The sequence below is a fragment of the Rattus norvegicus genome, chromosome 2 (genome assembly GCF_036323735.1).
Source record: "Rattus norvegicus strain BN/NHsdMcwi chromosome 2, GRCr8, whole genome shotgun sequence".
NCBI lineage: Eukaryota > Metazoa > Chordata > Mammalia > Rodentia > Muridae > Rattus > Rattus norvegicus.
In genome coordinates, this window is record NC_086020.1 from 212267596 (window position 1) to 212288374 (window position 20779).

Below are 20779 nucleotides of genomic sequence, written 5' to 3' on the forward strand. Positions count from 1 at the left end.
GGAGAGAGATGAAAGGATTGGACGGGCAGGAGGGTCATTTTGATTCCTGGGAACAGAGGAAAAGAACATTTAAAACTCGCAGTTTCAAAAGCAACAGGAAGGGTCTCTCTGGTTCAGATCCTCATTGGCATTAACAACCTGTAGAGCGGTGACGCGGCGAGCACTTGTTGAGATTTTTATCCTCCTTGGTAGCCAAGGTTATCTTACATCTTGGGCTAATTCACTTTTTTGGGGAGACAGGGGGATCCGTGTGTAAAAAATATACAAAACAGAAAAAAATATCAGTGAGCTAAAATATATGTGTTTCTGTCTTGTAGTTCTTGGTCCTTCCCTCTGTCCTCTGGTTGTCTGTTGACATTATTTTCCTTTGCAATAGATTGTCTGTCACATGTTCACTGTTTAAATGACAGAGGGACCTGTGCAATTACTGCCAGTATTAACTTGGTGATGATAGCCATCAAGTCACATGATCAGGACCCAGGCCAGCAGAGGTAACCAAGAGCTTTTGGTTTGAAGGGAAGAATCGACAAAATTGGGCCGTTTAGCTTCTGCACAGCTTCGAGTTCCTTTAAACCAGCTGATTTCTTCTCCATTCCTTCAAGGTCACTGAAGTGTGAATCATTTACTGGACGTGTAAAACAGAGTCCCTAAGAATGAGTGCAAGTCACAGAGCAAGAAGGGGGAAGAAAGACCAGAATGGGAGCAGCCCTCCCTCTCCTTCAAACCTGAAAGCGAAAGAAAAGAGAGCTGACATCACCCTTCTGCTGACCTTCTCCATGTGACCCTGAGTTCTCAGCGATGCTGTTCTAGAAAAGGAGGCTGGGTTTCCCAGAAGTAACTACGCGGGCTCCAAGTAAAGCTTGCTTTCTTTAGGAAAGATTCCTCTACAACCGGCCTGGCCTGCTAAGTCACTATGAGTTAGGGTTTTGACAATGGCCTGGGATCTGAGGGAGGAGGAGGCCTATAGCCAACAAGGTTGCAAGAGTTGGCATCAGCCGAAGTTTGCTCTGAAGTCATCCAGGAAGAGAAAGGGACAGGGCAGCAAGCCGGGAGCAAAAGTGCAACCCGGCTGCCTACCCAAAACGCTCTGTGTCTCCAGGTGGCTCACTTGGTAGAGTACCTGCCTCACATGCACAAAGCCCCGAGTTCAAGAGTTCAATCCCCAACTACGTATGACCGCTGAGTGGTGGTCTATAATTCCAGCAGTCAGGAGGAGGTAGAGGCAGGAAGATCAAAAATTTAATGTCATTCTCCCCTACAGAGTGAATTTGAAACCAGCCTAGGCTACAGAAGATCCCGGGGGTGGGGCAGGGTGAGTACAAATCAATTTTGTCATTTTGATTTGATACTGGAAGACTAGGCCAGGAAATTCTGACACATTTTCCCCATCTCCTCTTTCTTTTTCCTAATGTTTACTTTTCCACTGAGAGTTGTAAGCTTTCGAACTTACTGCAGCGCTTAAGAGAGCGAGATGCAGAAGACGACACCTGCTTCCCATCTGCCTAGGAAATAAATGACTCACAGGCCACTGTTACGGGGCCTTGAGCTCTGGTCCTCCAGGTACTGAAGTCTGGGTGTAGGCATCAGATTTCTAAGCAGGTTTCACCCGCAGTGGGGATAAACCATTTGGGACAGAGGAGTGAGGGACCCTGCCTTCCCTCCTGAGTCACAATGCTAGGGCTGAGCTGGAGGAAGACACAGAGGTTTGGAAGCTGGGTTATCACATGATGAGAAAGGGAACTTCAATAAAGGTCCTTTTAACCCAAGCCAAGAGTCACTCAATACCTGCTTTCAATCTGAAGCAGTCCTGCAAAGGAGAGACTAAATAGAGTGTCTTTGAAGTCACCCCCCTTTCCTATAGTCACCAGGGATACTAACTGCTATTTCTCCCCACTGCACGACTGGCTAGAATGTGGCAGCTCTGTCTTCCTCGCAGCCAACAAAATCTGCCTTTAGGAAGAGGATCAGATTACTTTCCCCTGAAACTGAAAATAATACTAATCTCTGGACCTAAGCATAGTTTGAGAACCGGCTGGTGGCGCAATGTATGCTGGGTAACCAGTGATACCTTTACAGGAATCTGGGGATGATTGAGAGTACCTTTAAGTCAGGGTACACACATAGTGCTTTACAGCCACACCAGCCCCTTCAGGGCCCTGAGAAAAATAGTTTTAGACCAAGCCTAACACTCTAGAGAGACGCTCCAACATTATGCAAAGCCCCCAAATCTGAGTCTCTGGGCGGCATAGGACAGACGGCCTCCAGCAAAGCTGGTAGGCAGTAGAACACAGTGTGGCCACAGCAAAGACCATGTCTCTTCCTTGTATTTCTCTCCCTCTCCCTCCTTCCCTCCCCCTCCTCCCCTGTGTGTTCCTACACGTGGAGTTCAGAGGTTAACATGGAGTAGCAGCGGGGCGGGGACCATGTTGTTTCTTAGGTGCCATCCAAACCTTGTTTCTCGACTCAGGGTCTATCACTGTCCAAGGATCTGCCTATGCGACTGCCTATCTCCCTTCCTAAGGCTGGGATTACAAATCTATACCACGGGGCTAGAGAAACAGCTCAGTGGGAGAGTTATAGCTAAAAGCTGGATGACCTGAGCTTCCTCCTTGAAAGCCACAGTGAAGGAGCAACCTCAGCAAATTGTCATCTGACCTTCACACCCATGTGTGCATATGCGTGCATGTGCCTCCCCCGCCACCCAGTACATGGAAAGTAAATAAATACCAATGTGTGATGTGTGGCTTTTTCATGTGGGTTCTGGGGTTTAAACTCAGGTCCCCATGCTTGCATGGCCTGCACTTTATTGACTGAGCCTAGTTCCCCACTACCCCGACCCACTGCCTTTTCTGAGACAGAGGCCTATATGCCCAGGTTAGCTAGCATCAAACTTATCCATGATTAAGGATGGCCTTTAAGCTCCGGATCCTCCCCAGTGATGAGATTACAGTATGTGTTACTACTCTTGGCTTCCCAAAGACGGTCTCTACTGATGCCGTCTTCGGGCAATTTTTTTTTTTTAAAGCAAGTGCGTTTTAAAGATGTAGTTACTTTTATTTTATGTGTATGAGTGTTTTTGCCTACATGTCTGAATGTGTATCAAGTGCGACCCCGAGGCCAGACGTAGGATCCTCTGGACCTGGAGTTAGATGCAGCTGTGAGCTGCCATGTGGGTGCTGGGAACCAAACTCAGGTCCTCTGCAAGGGCCACAAGGGTTCTGGAGTGCTAAGCCACTTCTACCACTGCACAAAATGGAAGCTCTTTGAAGGTAAGTTTTACAGACTGCCCATATCCTCACGCACAGTGCTCTCTTCGTGAACTCTTCAGCCCTCTTACAGCTCCGGTAAGTGACAAGGGTCAATGCCCAGGGTCTGTATTACAATTCTGCCCAGTGTAGAAGTACGGCCTAAGTGAACTGTGAGCGGTAGATGAGGAACAGGCTGGAGGCATCACAGTGAAGCAGACTGCCCAGAGGAGAGTGGGCTCTCTGTGTCCTTGTTCTGAGACAGGATTTCTCTGTGCAGTCCAGGTTGGCTTAGAACTTGCTATGTAAACTAGGATGTGGTGATCCTCTTGCCTCTGCCTTCTGAGTATGCCACCATGACTGGCTGAGAAGACTCTTTAATCATTGAGTAATTGTAGTGCTAAAAATGAGTTATCATGCATTTTACTTTTTATTTTTATTTTTAATGTATGCGAATGTCTGCCACACGCCTGTAGGTTTCTAATGGAGGTGAGAAGAGGAGCTGGGGTTGCAGGCTGTTGTGAGCTGCTTGTCACCACTGGGCCACTCTTCAACCCATTCATGAATTTTACTTTAAATTCACTTAAAATCAAAATAATAGTTAAGGAACTAAATAGTGCTGGTAGGCTTCAGAAATCAGCAGTTTGCTTCATCTACCCTTAATTCTCCCTCTCTCGAGATGATAGGACTAACCTCCACACTTTAAAACTATAGGACCTTTTTTAAAAAAAGGTTTATTTATTTATTTATTTATTTATTTATTTATTTATTTATTATATATGAATACACCATAGCTGTCTTCATGCACACCAGAAGAGGGCATCTGATCTCATTACAGATGGTTGTGAGCCACTAAGTGGTTGCTGGGATTTGAACTCAGTGTTCTTAACCACTGAGCCATCTCTCCAGCCCCAGACTATAGGCTCTTACTGACTTGCTTTTTCCTATGGGATCTTGCCTGTTTTTTTTTTTTTTCTGGTATTAAGGATTGAACCCAGGGTCCCACGCATGCCAGGCAAGTGTTCTACCGCTGAGCCACCCATTCAGGCCCTCCTAATTTTTCAGCTCACGGCTCTGCTCCCATCTGTCTGCCTTACTCCCCTCCCTTCCCCCAGATAAACCTCCTTTATATTACATCTGTGGCATAGCATGCTTTCTCAGGGGGACACCTTGGTATGGGCCCGCCAGGTATCCTCCCCTCCCTCACGCCCTCCCCCTGATATCTCATAATAGATGTCCCATACATCCAGCCTCCCCGACATCACCTTCTCACTATTCCTCAACGACACTAATTTTTTTTATATCATATCATTAGTACATAAATAAAATGTACAGTGAGGAAGGGCCATTCCCAGCTGATCCGAGTAGCAGTGGTCGATTATGTTGTCTTTTCTGTACAACTCCAGGGTTTCCCTGCCTAGTTTACTCAGGACTATCAGTGGAAACATCTTTCCTAGGAAGGAGGTGCCAGGGAAATCTTTGGGGATTTTGTGTGAGCGTGACTGTATTGACCCTTGATCGATGGTGGGTGGGAACCGGTACAGACCTGGAGGTCAGGGACCTCTGTGTTTAGACAGTCCTCCTCTGATGTTTTCTGGGTTCAGAGCTGCTGCTGACTGTCAGAATGTTAGACTTGATTCTGAGACTCAAGGCTGTGTCTGATCTTTTCTCATTTCCTTTGAGAAACTTCTGGAAACTTTTAACTTATGAAACTTCTGGAAACTTTTAACTTATGACCTCACCTCCTGAGGTTTCTTTGACATTCTTGCATCATCATCATCATCATCATCATCATCATCATCATCATCATCAAAAAGATCTATGTCGTAGTGTATGTCTGAAGTCAAAGACCGTCAGTGGAGGAGGCAAGTAGGTCAGAGAGAGTCAAGGTAGTCCTCGAAACACAGCACGTTTGTTGATTGGGCTAGATGAGACTCCACCTCAAAAACAAACAAACGCCAAAACCCACCCACCCACCCAAACTACTTTTTCTGTTTGCTCTTTCTAAATCTCATATCAGTCAGCTGGGGGGCTCCTAAATAACCCTAACATTTTATCCTATCTCGTATGTTCCGGTTTGTCTTTGTTCGACTTTCAGGAAGAGCTCTTCAGCTTCACAGTGAGTTGAAGCATTCAACAGAAAATTCCTACTTTTGAAATTGTTCATTATTAAAGGGTCTTTCTCATTCTCACAATACTCGTTTTTGTGTGAGGAACTTTAGTTTATCGGTTCCGTATTTCTTCGCTCCCTATGATGACATCATTGGTGCATCCCGTGCACTGCCATTTTCCTTTGCAGCTTGCATTGTGTTTGTTTCCCCTACATTCCTTTTGTTTGGTTTCTAATCTCTTTCACTTCCTTTGTTTGCATAATAACCACTAAAAAAACAGCTCAAAACACACTTGGATGCTGTGCTGGTTTGTACATGTTTGGCCCAAGGAGGGGGCACTATTTGGAGGTGTGGCTCTTTTTGAGTAGTGTGGCCCTGTTGGAGTAGGCGTGCCATTGCGGGCATGGGCTTTAATACCCTTGTCCTAGCTGCCTGGAAGCCAGTCTTCTCCCTGTTGCCTTTGGATGAAGATGTAGAGCTCTCAGTTCCTCCAGTCCCACATCTGCCTGGACACTGCCATGTTCCCACCTTATTGATAATGGACTGAACCTGTAAGCTAGCCCCAGTTAAATGTTGTCCTTTATAAGAGTTGTCTTGGTCACGGTGTCTGTTCACAGCAGTAAAACCTTAACCACGGCAGATGCTCAGTGGGAGAGAGCTTGCTTGTTGCTGGGGAGTGCCACTGCTGGTGTAAGAGTCTGGAAGTCTGTTTCTCTGGGGATCACTCCCTCATGTGGCACCTGACTTGGGTTCAAAAGCTTTTCGGACCTGTCCCCGTTAGAGGACAAACCTGGCTGCCATCACCCTAGGAACTGAGCTGTGGGATGTGGGGAGGCGTGGTTATAGGGTCGTCATCATCAGGGCTTGGACTTCCCCTTGCTCTCCCTGCTTTAGTACATAGCATTGCCCCAGCCTCTGCTGGGCCAGATACCCCACGAGCAGACCCTCTTCTGGGTTATAGCCCTGGAGAGCAAAGGCCTCTTCTCTTTCGATGGAAGAAGAAGGATTTAGAAACTGAAGATTTAACATCTTTGGAAGCACATTTTGTTTTGTATTTATTTGTATTTTTAAATCTGTCTTTCTAAATTTTTATTTATTACTGTTGTGTGCCTGTGTGTATGCTGTGTGTGTGGAAGCATGAGGGTATGGGACGCCCTGGTGGAGGTCAGAGAACAACTTCTGGAAGTCAGTTTCTCTTTCTAGCATGGGCTCTGGGGATAAAACTCAGGTCGGTTGGCACTTTTACCTGCCGAGCCATCCGGCTGACCTTACAGCACATTTTATACTTGGATCCTGCTGCTCTGGCTTCCGTGTTCAGCCAGCATCCTATTTGCATGGCTGCACCCAGCCAATACCCACAAGCAGACCTAGCTTTTCTTAGTTCGCTTAGTCTTGTTTTCAGTTTTCATCACTCGGCTGAAATTTATTTTATTTTTTAAATTGTCATCCAAAGTCACACTGTTCAAGGCTGATAGTTCTCATTGGCTGTCATTGCTTGTCCATTTCTTATGGCCTGTGTAATTCTTTAATGATGGAGTGTGGAGAGAAGGTAAGGAAAAAATCAATACCCAGGAACCACCGGGCCTCCACATCCAAGTCCTTGCTGGAAATGTTTTGGTCTGGTTATACTAAGATTACAGTCAATCAATCTCTCTCTCTCTCTCTCTCTCTCTCTCTCTCTCTCTCTCTCTCTCTCTGACAGATATTACCTGTGGGCCAATTTGGCTGGACAGATCTTTGTTCTTTACAGGAGATCAAGCAACCCCCATCTCCTGCTGCTTGGAGGCTCTCAGTGCCAACCAAGGGCAGCTGTACTTTGTGAGTTCTCCGGAGTTCCTAATGATGTGGTTCCCAAAGGGTACCACCATATTAAAAGCCCACACAGTGGCAAGTGTTCAATGGCATGAATCATGGCTGCTTCGCCTTTTTACTTCAGAAAGTTCATGTTTATCTACTGATGTTTGGTCTGAGAGATTCCAGGAGGGTCAGCACAGCCAGGAGTAAACTGCCTGTTCCGTGCAACCCTGTCATTGTCTTGGGCTGGCTCTTCTGGCTATAATTTGAGGAGAGTTATATTCAAGAGATGCACATGGCCCAGGTATAGGTGAGTGGGGGGTGGGACGGGACTGGAGGAACAGTAGTCTCAATTATTTTCCTGAGGCAATGTGCTAAAGATACTAAAAGTAAGTAATTAGTTCACTAGTACTTTAAGGACATGAATTATAGTTTACAGTTCCTTCAGGGTGTAACATTATTTTCCAAGTAAATATTCTTCTGATTTTTTTTACAGAGATAGAATAATTGATATAGCTACTGGCATGTATTTAAAACAGACCCACAATATTTAAAGTCTGAAATTAATAAGAATGGATATTTACAGGAGAATACAAGCTTTTCTTTTAGTATTTTTAAATTCTAGGCAGTATGATTACTTTGCTGTCTAATTTCTTTCTACATTTTGTAGTTTAAGCAGAAGAGCCTAGAAATGTGTGAGGTTTAAGGGAGACTATTTCCTCTGACCAATAAGTGAGCCTAGAGGCCAAATTTTAGCTGTCTTTTTTTTTTCCTTTCATAATTCTTGTTACTCTCTTTTAAGACTTTGAGTAAAATCTCCCGAATATCTTCAGCGATGCATATATAAGCCAAAGCACCCAGACAAACCTCAGGGATGAAAGGCAGGACTCACCTGTTGAAATAACAAGTGACCATCGCTCCTGCTACAGTCATCCGCTGGCACGTAAGGATGAATTCACTAGTCCAGATGAGGCCAATTAAATGGTACCACCACAGATACCGAATGCCTGAGAGAGGTTTATATTCCACTTGGCCACCTTCCATCACCTGGGCAGTACCTAAAGTTTATAATACAAACACAATTTACACCAATAGCTCCCTCATCCTGGAAGATGGTTCAACGAACCATGTCTCTTCATGCTTGGTCTTTGGCAGCATGCAAAAGGCAGACGTCGAAGTTTCAGTCCACACACCAAACACTAGGAATTTAAGTAGTACAAACAACAATATTGACAGTGGCCACAGGGAATTTGTAAGACAGTTGACATACACCCTAAAACTCATTCTCCTTTGAAGGTGTGAAAATGGGCTCTGAAGAGTCTAACTTTAGTGATGTCCCATGATTAGTAGAAGGACACCTCGCATTTTCTTGTGCGATGTGGGCCAACTATGTTACATTGACAAAAACACAAAAAATCAAGACTATATTATAGAACTTTTCACCAAAACAAAACAAAACAAAACTGTAGGCTCTATAAAAGAGACCCTTTAGAATCTTCTTTACTCAGATTCCATTTACAGTTTAAGAGTAAACCCTCTTGGCACACGTAAAATGCCTACTTTCCTTGGTTCAGATCTCAATGTTAACCTTGTAGAAGCCTGGGACACCCTATATGGCTTCTTAGAATCTTAGTCTTGCCTGCGTACTAATTCCTTCTTGGTAGTTTGAGCATGAAGTGATATAATCTGGAAAGTTTCTGAGATAAAGCCTGGCCCACAAAAGTCGCCCTCCATGGGTGATAACAATTATTACTGTTGTTCTTATATGATCATTATCCTGTAGTCCAGGAGCACAATAGTGCATTAATTTAAGGGCAGTAAGGGTACACTGATAATGCTCACTGTTGACATGCTTTCCTTTCCTTTCTCCTCTGACCTGAAGCATCCTTAGATATTGGTAGATATTACAACTCTTTACCAACCCTGCAGACATTGGTACACCAACCCCCAGCTCTGTGCCTGTGTTGATTTCTACGTGTTCTCCCATTAGCTCTTCAAGTAAACTACTGTAAGGAAGAAACGAGTGCTTTGATCTTGGGTGACACCTCCAACCCACCTGTGATTTAAACATGTTTTTGTAGTTCTTGTCGAAGCTACACGTGGACATTCAGTCCATCCATTCTTTTGCCTTTAGACATTCACAGTAGAGTTCACATAGCAAGGGGAAGGCTGAAGATAATTATGTGTTAAGCAAAACCGATTCCACAGATGAAGGCTGGTCTCCATTCCTTCCTCTCTAAGTTCTGTCAAACAAGATGGCCACCGTGGGAAGTAGCTGGGCAGCTTGCTTTACAGAGAGAAGCCAACAGTGGTCTACTGACTGTCCGGTTCATTTGGCTTGGAAGCAGATGCATTTCAGGTGGGCTCAGAAATATGTCTGTGTCTTTCCAAAGCTGCCATGTTTTAGAAAGGCGTTCCCAGCAGCAAGGAAATGACCCTCGTGATGACAATGCCCCCTAGATACATCAGGCCAGCAGGCTTTGAGAACTACACTCTGACCATCGGAGGTACACAGGGCCTGAGAAGCAGCGTGCAGTTCCTTTTTTGTAAGACCCTGAGTGCCAGCAGCAAAGTATGCTTTGGGTACAGAATATTTACAGAGAGTGGGGTGGGAGGGTCATTTTTCTCAGACAGACAGAAGGCCAGTAAGGATGCTAAGAAGGGACAATCTTTCCTCTTGGCTGCCCTGCATGGCCATTGCTACACATTTCCCAGCTTGTCACACTGGTGACACCAGTCAGCAAGTGGAGCACCTGAAGTGATAAATCAAGATGCACTCAAAGACTTGACATCTTCCAAAGAACCCAGAGGCTGTCTTGACGAATTTCTGTGGTTTGAAGTGTTAAGTCTCCCCTTCTCACCCCTTGTGCGCTGCGATTGGGTATGCTTACGTGTGTGAATGTGGACACATGTGCCATGCCTTGCATGTGGCAGTCAGAAGTTAACCTTCATGTATTGGTCCTTGACTTCCTACCTTGTTTGAGATAAGTCTCTTTATGCCTGCATAAGCCAGGGCAACTGGCACATAAGCTTCCAGGGCTTTGCCCATCTCCCCCTCCTCCCTTTTCCTATGGCATTCTGGGATTATAGACACTTGCACTACCATGTCCAGCCTTTATGTGGGTTCCTGGGATCCAATCACAGATTGTTAGGTTTGCACAGCAAATGCTTGCACCCCAGGGCCATCTCCCCATCTCCTGAAGCTATCTGTTGTTTGCGCCTCTGTAGCTGTTTTGCTGAGCTGTTTACAGATGCTCATCAAGATAGGCTTGTTCAGCTTCTCATGGCACTTGTTGGTATTTTGGAGCAGATATTTCTGTGTAGAATGTAGTGATTGTTTAATGGCCTCGTGGGTGTTTGGGAGTATGCTTTGCCCCTACTCCTCATTTATGATAATTCAATAAACCATCATATGATGCCCAAATGCCACCTGGAAGGAGACCACTGCAATAGAGCCACTGCTTTTACCAGATCTCTTAAAGGATCAGGGACTGTGGCTTGAATGAGAAAGCCCCGGAACAGAATGACTGTCACAGTCAGTGGTCCAGAGCCTGAGGGTGGGGCGGGCATGCTTATGCATGCAGGGCTGCCCTCTCCTGGATGGGCCTTGTTGGTGCAGGCAAGATCCCTCGAGGCTGACAAACCAACCAACCAACCATGGAACCTTCTAGAAATCTGCTTTTTACTGTTTGCTTAAGGATAGTAACAGCTACTTCTCACTCTCTTGTGATTCCATCACATCTCGACTCTAAATGCTATGTACTAGCACCAGCAGATAAGGGGCTAAGACCAGCAAGTGCAATGCAGGGTGAGCTACAAATGAATCATAGGTAAAATGATCCCAGTGCTGACATTAAACACTTACAGAATACCGTGCTCGGGTCTTTGGATGGACATTAGCTATTAGAAGCAAAAATGGAAGAGACAAAAGAACCCCAGGTACCTCCTTCGGAGAGTCTGAGGGACTTACAAGCGACCATGTTTGTTCATTCATTTTGTCTTCTAGACAACTGCTTTCTAATCTCTTCTCCAACCACAAAGCCAACAACCTCACTTCCTGGTGCTCAAGGAAAAATGAGGCAATCGGAAGACTTCTCCTCATGTCACCTCCCCAAGCGTACTTACCAATATGTCTGGAATTTAACCCCAGTTCTTAAAATGGTAAGCTGCCCTTGAGCCTGAGGCCAAACCTGCCACTAGATCTCCTGCCCCATCCAAATACTCCCTTTCCTGAACCATTATTAACTGTTCTCCATTAAAAAAAAAAACCAAAAAAAAAAAAAAACCCAAAAAACAAAACTACTTTGGACTCTTTCCTTTGTTCTGCCTCTTTCACAGTTAAATCCTTCCAGATCCATTCTCTATATTAGATCTTCTAACTCCTTCCCTCCTACCCTTTCTTAAGATATGCTGATCAAAGCCTCTCTACAACGATCACAACGGTCTGACCTCCGAGATGCTGTAATAAGTCATTGCTGGGATCTTCATTCCTGCCTTAGACCCTGAACCACTCAGATGCCCGGCAAACTCTTTCCCAGAATACTGCCTTTGTCTTCTAGCTCTGGCCTTCACTTTCAACCCACCTTGCTGTCCTTTCTCATCCCCAGAGCCCATGTATTAATTTTTCAAGAGCAAGGCTGAGCAAGTGCTCTACCACTGAGCTACACTCTGGTCTTCCAGGGCATCTTAACAGAGAAATGTCACCGTTCTCCTACCACCTCTCCTCCACCTCATCAGACTCCTGAACATACAGGTAAACGTCCCTTCTCCCTCCCATTTTCCCTGCTCTCTGAGCCCTCTGGGCCAGGCCAAGCTGCCCTGTTCAGCCTGCTAGCCCAGGGGGACCTCCGTTCTCCTGCCACCTCTCTGCCCGCGTTCAGACCAAAACCATTCAGATGGCTAACGGCCCTCAAAAGAACACAATCAATAAAACCCAGTGAAGCATGACACCTGCAAAGCACAGCTACCCGACTACAGCTAGCCCTGGACATTCTAACATAGCATATCTCAAAGCATAATCCTTTCTCTATCTACTCCCAAATCCTGTTTATGTGCTCCTTCTGAACTTCAGACGCAGATAATTGCTTATTAGAAATATCCATATAGTTATTAAAGGCAACTTCCCAAATTAATTTCTACTCATGAAATGCCCTACTCAACCCTTCTGCTCCATCTCAGCTGATGCCCACCGCATCCTCCAGCTGCTTGAGTGGCCACGCACACCAACTCAAAGCTTCGACAACTCCTCTGCCTCCCTCCCCCACCTATCACATCGTCACATACTACACCCTCTAAAGTAGTCTCGGAGCCCAGTGGGTCACAAGGCCCTACACAGACCTGGTAGCCATTCACCACTCTCTCCCTCCACCCCGTGTTACTGCTGTTAAAATGAACATCGGGTCCTGTCTCTGTTCTCTAAACTTCCCATCTCACAGCCCAGAAGAACCCCATTTCTTCTCTGACTACCTTCATGAATCTGTCTCTCTTTTAATGACACCATTCTAGCTAAATGTGCTCCCTTCCTGTCCCCAGAACCCTGTCTTCTTCATGGTCCTCTACTTGGGATATTCTTCCTTCCCTAAGTCAGCCTTGTGGCCCTCTACACTGCTTTCAAGTTTTTGTTCAAGTGTCTTTTGTTCAACCCTAACCCTAACCCAACCCTAACCCAGCCCTAACCCTAACCCAGCCCTAACCCAACCCTAACCCTAACCCAGCCCTATGGCCAAATTAAAAAGTTCCAGTCTCCTCGGGTATTTACTGTTCTCCTTTCCTCTTACCAACTATTATAGCCATATATATATATATATATATATATATATATATATATATATATATATATATAGTGTGTGTGTGTGTGTGTGTGTTTCTCTGTCTTTTGAATAACGAAAACTGTGTTGTCCATGTGTTTGTTTCTTTTTGTATTTTTCAAGACAGGATTTCTCTGTGTAGCCCTGGCTGTTCTGGAACTCACCCTGTAGATCAGACTGGCCTCGACCTCAGAGATCTGCTTGACTTGTCTCCCAAGTGCTAGGACTAAAGGTGTGCACCACATAACCCGCTGTGTCTACATATTTTAACAGGATTTTTAACTTACAGTAAATGCTGAATGAGTGGATAGATGTGGAGATGGACAAACAGACATTCTTTAAATGACATATTCTATTTTTCAGTTTTAATTTCATGTGCATGAGGGTTTTGTCTGCATTTATGTCTGTGTACCACATGTATGCCTGGTGCCCACGAAGGCCATAGAAGGTATTAAAAATTTCTTGAACTGCAATTACAGGTGCTGGAGTCACCATCTAGGCTAAGAATTGAACCTAGGTCCTCTGGAAGGAGCAGAGACATTGTTCCAGTTCCCAGCATATTCTATTAAAGATCTTTGAGATAACTCTCTAAGATCTCTCTGAATAAAATTTATCAAGTTACATAGCCTTGTTGTTGTTGGCAAGTTTTAAAGCTTTTTTTTAGAGTCTATAGTGGTACACTGATCATTGTGAATGGTGGATTCTTAAGGGAGACAGACCAGCTGGGTAGGACAATTTTCAAAAAGGAGCAGACACAATCCCAAAAGACTCCATTTTCTAACATGTTCTGTATATTTTCTTGGAGATTTTTCAGAAAATTGGCCCACGGGTCCTACTGACTCTGGCCTTCTGACCCTCAGCCTGGCCTCTGCCTCTGCCTCTGCCTCTGCCTCTGCCTCTGCCTCTGCCCTGGTTGTAGGGCAACTAGGGAAAATAAGAGGAAAATTCCATTGTCTTGAATGTCCAGCAGACAATTACCCACTCAGATATGGCATACAGAGACAAGGGACAGAGAAAGAAAAAGGTGTCCCTTGTGGACTGCTGTCTATCTGCAGGCAAGGGCAGGCACAAGACAAGGGGAAAGCCTGTGATTGGACAGTGGAAAAGGAAGGCGGGCTGAGTGCAGAGAGCACAAAGAGACAGAAGGAAGATGGAGGAAGAGAAAGACGATCTAGATTCCAAGTGGCTTTAAATAGCCACAGGCAGCTATGAGTATCTTATAAGGGATGGATAATTACAGAACAATTTGTCTTATCTAGGTGGGCAGTTCATATCAATATCAGTTTGCTCTGAGTTCATATATATATATATATATATATATATATATATATATATATATATATGTACATGGTGATTGAAATGTGAGGGTTCACCTCACCAGGGAAGTACTGCTGCTGACCTGGTGGCCTGGGCACTATAGGAAAGCAGGTCAAGTAAATCATACAGCCTCAGGGTTCTCGCCCTGTGTGAGTTTCTGTTCTTACTCCATTGTTTTGGGGTTTTTTGTTTGTTTTTTTAAATATTTATTTATTTAATGTATGTGAGTATACTGTAGCTGTTTTCAGACACACCAGAAAAGGGCATTGGTTGTGAACCGATGTGGTTGCTGGGAATTGAACTCAGGACCTCTGGAAGAGCAGTCAGTGCTCCTAACCGCTGAGCCACCTCTCCAACCCTCTTACTTCCTTTAATGATGGACTATAGCCTGAAAGCATGAACCAAATAAACCCTTCCCATGCCAAGTTGCTTTTGGTCATGGTGTTTTATCATAGCAATAGACATCTTAACTAAGACAACAGCACGCTTTCTTTATAGAACTGAGTGTTTTGGGACATATGATATATTTACCCCTTTTGCTGAAATAGACTATTAACTTACCACAATATTTCAAGTACTCAAAAGCATACAGTAGGCACACATAATATGTCTCCAGAGCTAAGCACATAATGGACAATGAGTATTTGTTGGAAGAAGCAAGAATATGAAAACCATGCCCAAGAAATACTTAAGTATGCATGCCCAGGGATCTGTAGACAACCATCTAAGAAACAGACTACTAGAAACAAGTTCAAGAATACCTAGCTTCTGGTTGGGCAGTGGTGGTGCATGCCTTTAGGTCCAGGCCCTTGTGGGGCTGAGGCAGGTGGATCCCTGTGAGTTTGAGGCTGGCCAGTCTACAGAGCAAGTTTCAGGACAGCTGGGGCTACAGAAAAACTCTGTCTTCAAACAAACAAACAAACAAACAAACAAACAAACAAACACCTAGTTTCTGAGACAGTTTGTGGTGGAGAGCTGGGGAGAGTTGGAAAGGGAGCAGATTCCAGGACAGATAGCCCTGGAGCAAGGCACAGAGTGGGGTCAGCTTTTCTCTGCAGCGGTGAAATGACCCGCACTTCTGAAGGACAAGGGCTACTGCTGCCTTTCTGACTTCTCTCTCACCTCATGTTCCTGCAACAAGGTCAGCCACCTGCAGGCTCAGTAAAACCACTTCAATTATCTTCTACATCTCTGATACATTTCTCTGATACTATGTTCTCAAGTACGCCAAGCATAGCAGAGGTGGGGGGGGGGACACAAATTCTGCACACAGCTTAGGCTAGCGTAAGACATTCCTACTCCGTGCTAATTCCTACCATCAACAACAGATGGTCCCGCATTTGCAAGGCAAAGCTCTCCTTCAGTTCAGCCTCACATCATTTTTCTGTTGAACCAATGCAAGGGGAAAGAAGAATTAATTCCCCAGGGAATCTGAAGCAACCTGGATCCCAGATCCTTTGAAGGGAAACCCTGTGTGAGCCTTCCAAGCACAAGCATTAGAGGTTGTGATTGCCCCTTTCAGCTGGGGTGTGGACTTGGAGGTACCTGCTTCTCCCCACAGTGGGCCTTTTCTAGTGTTGTCCACTCTGGGCTTCTAGACCACCTTAGTGCTCACTGGCCACCCAGACCATCAGACCTCTTTTCTATTCTCATCAGCCCCTGCTGGATAGCTACATTGTTCACCTTTTGTTCTATTTTGAGTTTTGGTTCTTATAGCCCAGACCTTGTGTTTTGTTCCTCCAGCTTTAGCCTCCCGAGGGCCAGAGTGAACAGATGTGCACCACATCAGTCATCTCTATTTTGTTGGCAAGTCCCAACAGACAATAGATGTCACCAATGCTAGGGGTGTTCATATGCTCTGCTGAGAAGACCCTCAAAAAGCCAGTCTTGTGAACTAGTTAACAGATGAATGAAGACGCTTGGGAAACAGCTGATGTGAGAAAACATGACCTGCCAAAGGTCACTATATTTTTTTTTCACATTTTTAAAAAGATTTATCTAACGGGGTTGGGGATTTAGCTCAGTGGTAGAGTGCTTGTCTGGCAAGCGCAAGGCCCTGGGTTCGGTCCTCAGCTCCGGAAAAAAAAAAAAGAGAAAAAGAAAAAGAAAAAGAAAAAGATTTATCTACTTGGGCTGGAGAGATGGCTCATATGCATAAAATAAGTATAAAAAAGGTTTATTTACTTATTATATATAAGTACACTGTAGCTGTCTTCAGACAATTACAGATGGTTGTGAGCCACCATGTGGTTGCTAGGAATTGAACCTAGGACCTCTGGAAGAACAGCTAGTGCTCTAAACCCCTGAGCCATCTCTCCAGCCCCCACATTAAATTATTAACTTATTCAATCATTAGCCCCAAAGAAAACTCACAAATATTTACCTGCTCCCCTCCCCAGGACACACAATTTCAGTGTGGATCACAGGAAAATCCCGTCCTCTTATATCACTGCCTGAGAGGACATTAAAGGACACAAGGAGGCACTGTGCACTGCCCGCCTGCATTCTCTGGTGAGCATCCTTTCCTGAGATGTGGAAGTCGCTCGCCCTTCTCAGAGGCACGGCTGGGGCATCTTCTGAGAGTCAAACATTGATGCAGTTGCTGGCCTGCTTGGCTCAGGGCCGAGCCACTGACACTGGACGAAGAGGCCTTGGGGAACAATGGGAGACTGTGCTCTTGGGCAGCCATGAGTGTGAGCCGGGAGGGCAGGTGGTAGCTCTCTGTGGTACCTGCTCTTCTGTGAAGCCCAAGATCAGCTTACTTGGAGACCTACATTCGGTTCTAAATGCTCAGTTTTCCTTTCTTTCCCTTAGGCTCCCCTCATCCACGTCAACTGAGCTCTTGCACTGACAGAAAACTATCATGTTCTGATATCACTTGGTGGCTGAGGGGGAAAAGGCTGCTTTCAACCAAAGAATGACCTCCTGCCTTCACTCTGGGGCCTGCGGACTGAGGCTCGTAGCTCTCTTGTTTGGGCCCACGCAGGAGAACGTCACGGGATGCCAAGCTAGGAGCTCAATTCCAAGTTAGTGCTGTAATTCCATGATGTCACTCTCAACTCTCAGGATTGGGTCTCTTCCTTCTTCTCTGGGACCAGGCCCTTTCCTCACCTGCACTGAGCCTAGCTTTGCTCTTTCTGTGTGTGCTGATATCCTGGCAATTTCCAGCCTATCCTCTTGCACAGTGGGGTGGGTGCTTTGTTCATGAAGTGAGGCAGGTAGTGGCAGGGATATAGGTGTCATTCGAGAGAGCTTCGAAGTCAAGAGAGCCGTGGCTCATTCTTGCTGCATGATTAGCAACTGATGAACTATTGGATCTGGCTTAGAATTGGAGAAGAGCAGACAAGTTACAAGGGGGTTGTGGTGCTGGAGAAGGAGAGCATAGGAAGTTGCCTGGTGTGGAGTTAGCTAAGGGCCTTTCAGCACAGAGTTTGTTTCTTCCCTTTGCGTGCCTTGGCCACCACCCTGTCTTCTCACAGATCCGAGACTATCCTGAGCTAGAGAAAGGCTCTTGAGTCCCCCTGTAATACAGACAGGGTAATAGACCCTGTAAATTTTTAACTATGCATGGCCGGCCAAATGGAAACTACATTTCCCATCCTCCTTTGCAGATAGGGGTTATCACGTCCCTTGGATCTGCTCACTGCAGGTAGGTAGTGCAGCTGTGACCTCTGAGAGAGGATGCTCCTATTCCTTCCTGTCACTTTCCTAAAGGCTAAAGTGAGACACAGTGGTTGGAGCTCACGTGGCTCTTCCAACTATGAAGTGGCGAGGAAGAGCTGAGATTGTGACCTGTGAAGGCACAGGGGTCTTGGGTATGTTACCTTACTTCTTCCAGCGTTCTCTCCTTTCTAGACAAAGTTCATTCTGATTTTTTATAGTCTGTCTGTTTGACCAAGGTTCTTCTCTGGGTAGTTATTGGTCATTCACCGAAGGCCTTCAGAGGCCTCCAGCAGAAGAGGCTGCTTCTTACCACATCTTGGAAGCTGGATAAGTATGTCTCTGAGGGCTGCGACTCCAAGGAGCCTGTGCTCATCTTAATTCCGAAGAGCCACTCAACTTCAGGGGAGAGGGAGGGGAGCCAAGTTCACTAAGAATCCAGTATACTGAAGTTGTGACATGAGCCTGCGGTCAGTACTACAGAATTACCGAGAGCATGTACTTTGCCTCACAGAATGGAGTAAATAAGGGAGAAGACATGACTGAGAACACATTAGGGAATCGCTCCAGCCGTGTTGCCGTGACATCGACCCCAGCTCTTGGCTGTCTGGTAACAGGCTCATAAAGGCAACTTATTGCTTGTCCTTGCTGCAGGGTGTGAGTTGGGCCGTCACCAAACCAAAGAGCGGAGTCAAGCATTTTCAGGATGATCTCACTGAAGGTGTGGTCAATTGCTAGTCTTTGAATCGTTACTACCCCGAAAAGATGGATGGGCTTCAGCTAAAGATAAAGGAAGGTCATCGGGGCTGGGGATTTAGCTCAGTGGCAGAGCGCTTACTTAGGAAGCACAAGGCCCTGGGTTCGGTCCCCAGCTCCGAAAAAAAGAACCAAAAAAAAAAAAAAAAAAAAAAAAAAAAAAAAAAAAGGAAGGTCATCACTGAGCAAGTTGTTTCTTCTAGCTGACGTGTGTGTGTGTGTGTGTGTGTGTGTGTGTGTGTTTATGGAGGTCCACACGTGTGTAAGCAAGCACAAGCAGAAGCCAGAGGCCAGCCTCAGCTGTTACTCTGCAGGCACCATCTAATTCGTTATTGAGACAGTGCCTCTCATTGGGCTGGAACTTGACGGATAGGACATGATCAGTAGGCCAGGCTATCCACCAACCAGGGAGTCTCAGCTCCGACTGGCTTTACCTCCCCAGTCGGGTTCTGGTGATCAAACTCAGGTCCTTGTGGTTGCAAGGCAACCCCCTAAGAGACTGCACTGACTCCCAGCCCGCTACATTTCCTCTGCACGGTAGGACTTCCTCAGAGAAGGCAACAGCTGAGCGACACGCCTGGCATAGGCTCTCGGCTTGGTTTCAGATGGCACTTTGAATGATACTGACGTAGAATGTAAATACCCTATGGGGAGCATGACAAAATGTATATCTTTGTATCCGTGACCAATCTGTCTGCTTGTCCACCTGTCCATCCACCCATGTACTTTGTCCTGCCCCAAGTCAAATAAAACGAGAATCTCTGATTGTCTGGTCCACATAGTAATGCAGTGAAGCTGATTCTGAGAAAGAGTGGTGTGGAGAAGCAGCCTTGGGAAACAGCAGGAGAATCGAGGATACATTGTTGCTTTTCACAATCCTAGCAATTCAAACTTAGCAAAGAACTCGTTTTTAAACATAAGCTGGCCTTGCTGAAAATAACTCACTTAGCAGAGTCTACCCTGGATTCTGTCATCTGTGATGCTAGGAGCTGGCAAATCATCCTGGAAAAGGTTTAAACCTGGAGACTTTTCTGTTGTTTGTTCGATTGTTTTGAGACAACTTTTTATATAGCCAAGGCTAGCTCAAACTTCCTAGATAGCCAAGGATGACCTTGAACTTCTCATTTTCCTGCCCTCACTTCGGGAAAGCTAGGATTATAAGCATGTGACATTTCATTCCATTTATAAGGTGGTGGGATTGGTCCCAGGCTTTCATGCCTGCTGGGGAGAGTCTCTACCTACTGAATTATATTCTCCAGCCCCAGATTTGAAGACATTTACCTGAAGTCTTCCTATTGGTTTTGGTTCGTGTTATACAGCTTTACCTAAGTGTTTACCTAAGTGACTGAATCTATTGTCTCATGAAACCCAGCTTTTCCGAAGCCAATACCAAAGAGTTCCCCCAAGACAGATGCCCTGGCTCCGTCACTGTCCCTACCAGATGCCTCTGGTTGCACAAGAGATTTGGTGCTCACAGGAATCGGCTGACCATGCTAAAATGGTGACGCTTACCTGCGGTTCCCAGACTCAGCAGCACAGCCACCCAGAGGACCCAGAAGAAAACGAGGATGGCAAATGTCCACAGTGGCTGCAACAGCAGGAAAGGACATCTGCTGATTGCTTTATTTGTGACTCGGAGAAGCTCAACCGTCAATTTCACTCTCTTTCTGAGGGTGAAAATCAGGGCCAGGAGAACGACCTGGTGAGAGAGGGAGGACGGAGTGAAGGGATGCACCAGGGTGAGGAACTGGGCGGGGCTGGACAGGAACGCTGTAACTGTCTCGAGCAGTTCTCCTTGAGGACATTCACCACTTCTGTTATAACTGAAATGATACATTCCTAACCACTAACCGAGCCCCTACTATGTACGGGTCCCTGTGTGAGATCCCACAGTCATAATCGTGAACGAGGCCTGAGACCTTCCTAAAGGAGCCAGCCAGAGTGGGAGGAGGTGAGACTGAGGCTCCTTAAAGCTCAAAAGAAATCTATTTTTTCCTCTTCCTCGTCAAACACTCAGAGACGGGTTAGAAATAGGCAAGAGAACATGAGGTAAAAGGTCAACGAGTACATCTCAAATCTGCTTGCTATG

The 20779-nt window shown here is 45.7% G+C and overlaps 1 protein-coding gene across 5 annotated transcripts in view; it reads right to left on the minus strand.

The window, feature by feature from the left end:
- The window catches only part of Slc44a3 (solute carrier family 44, member 3), a 78462-nt gene that overhangs the window by 33171 nt on the left and 24512 nt on the right, over nucleotides 1-20779 (minus strand). For all 5 annotated transcript variants that reach the window (XR_010063593.1, XR_010063592.1, XM_039102087.2 and 2 more), the window contains exons 9-11: nucleotides 20203-20389; nucleotides 8043-8208; nucleotides 1-46 (exon numbers count right to left, since the gene is read on the minus strand). The exon at nucleotides 1-46 is cut by the window's left edge and continues 111 nt beyond it. Coding sequence is in view for 3 of the 5 variants with exons in the window: in XM_039102087.2 (XP_038958015.1) it covers nucleotides 1-46; nucleotides 8043-8208; nucleotides 20203-20389 (399 nt within the window). In the remaining 2 variants the exon portion in view is untranslated. The remainder of the gene's footprint in view (nucleotides 47-8042; nucleotides 8209-20202; nucleotides 20390-20779) is intronic.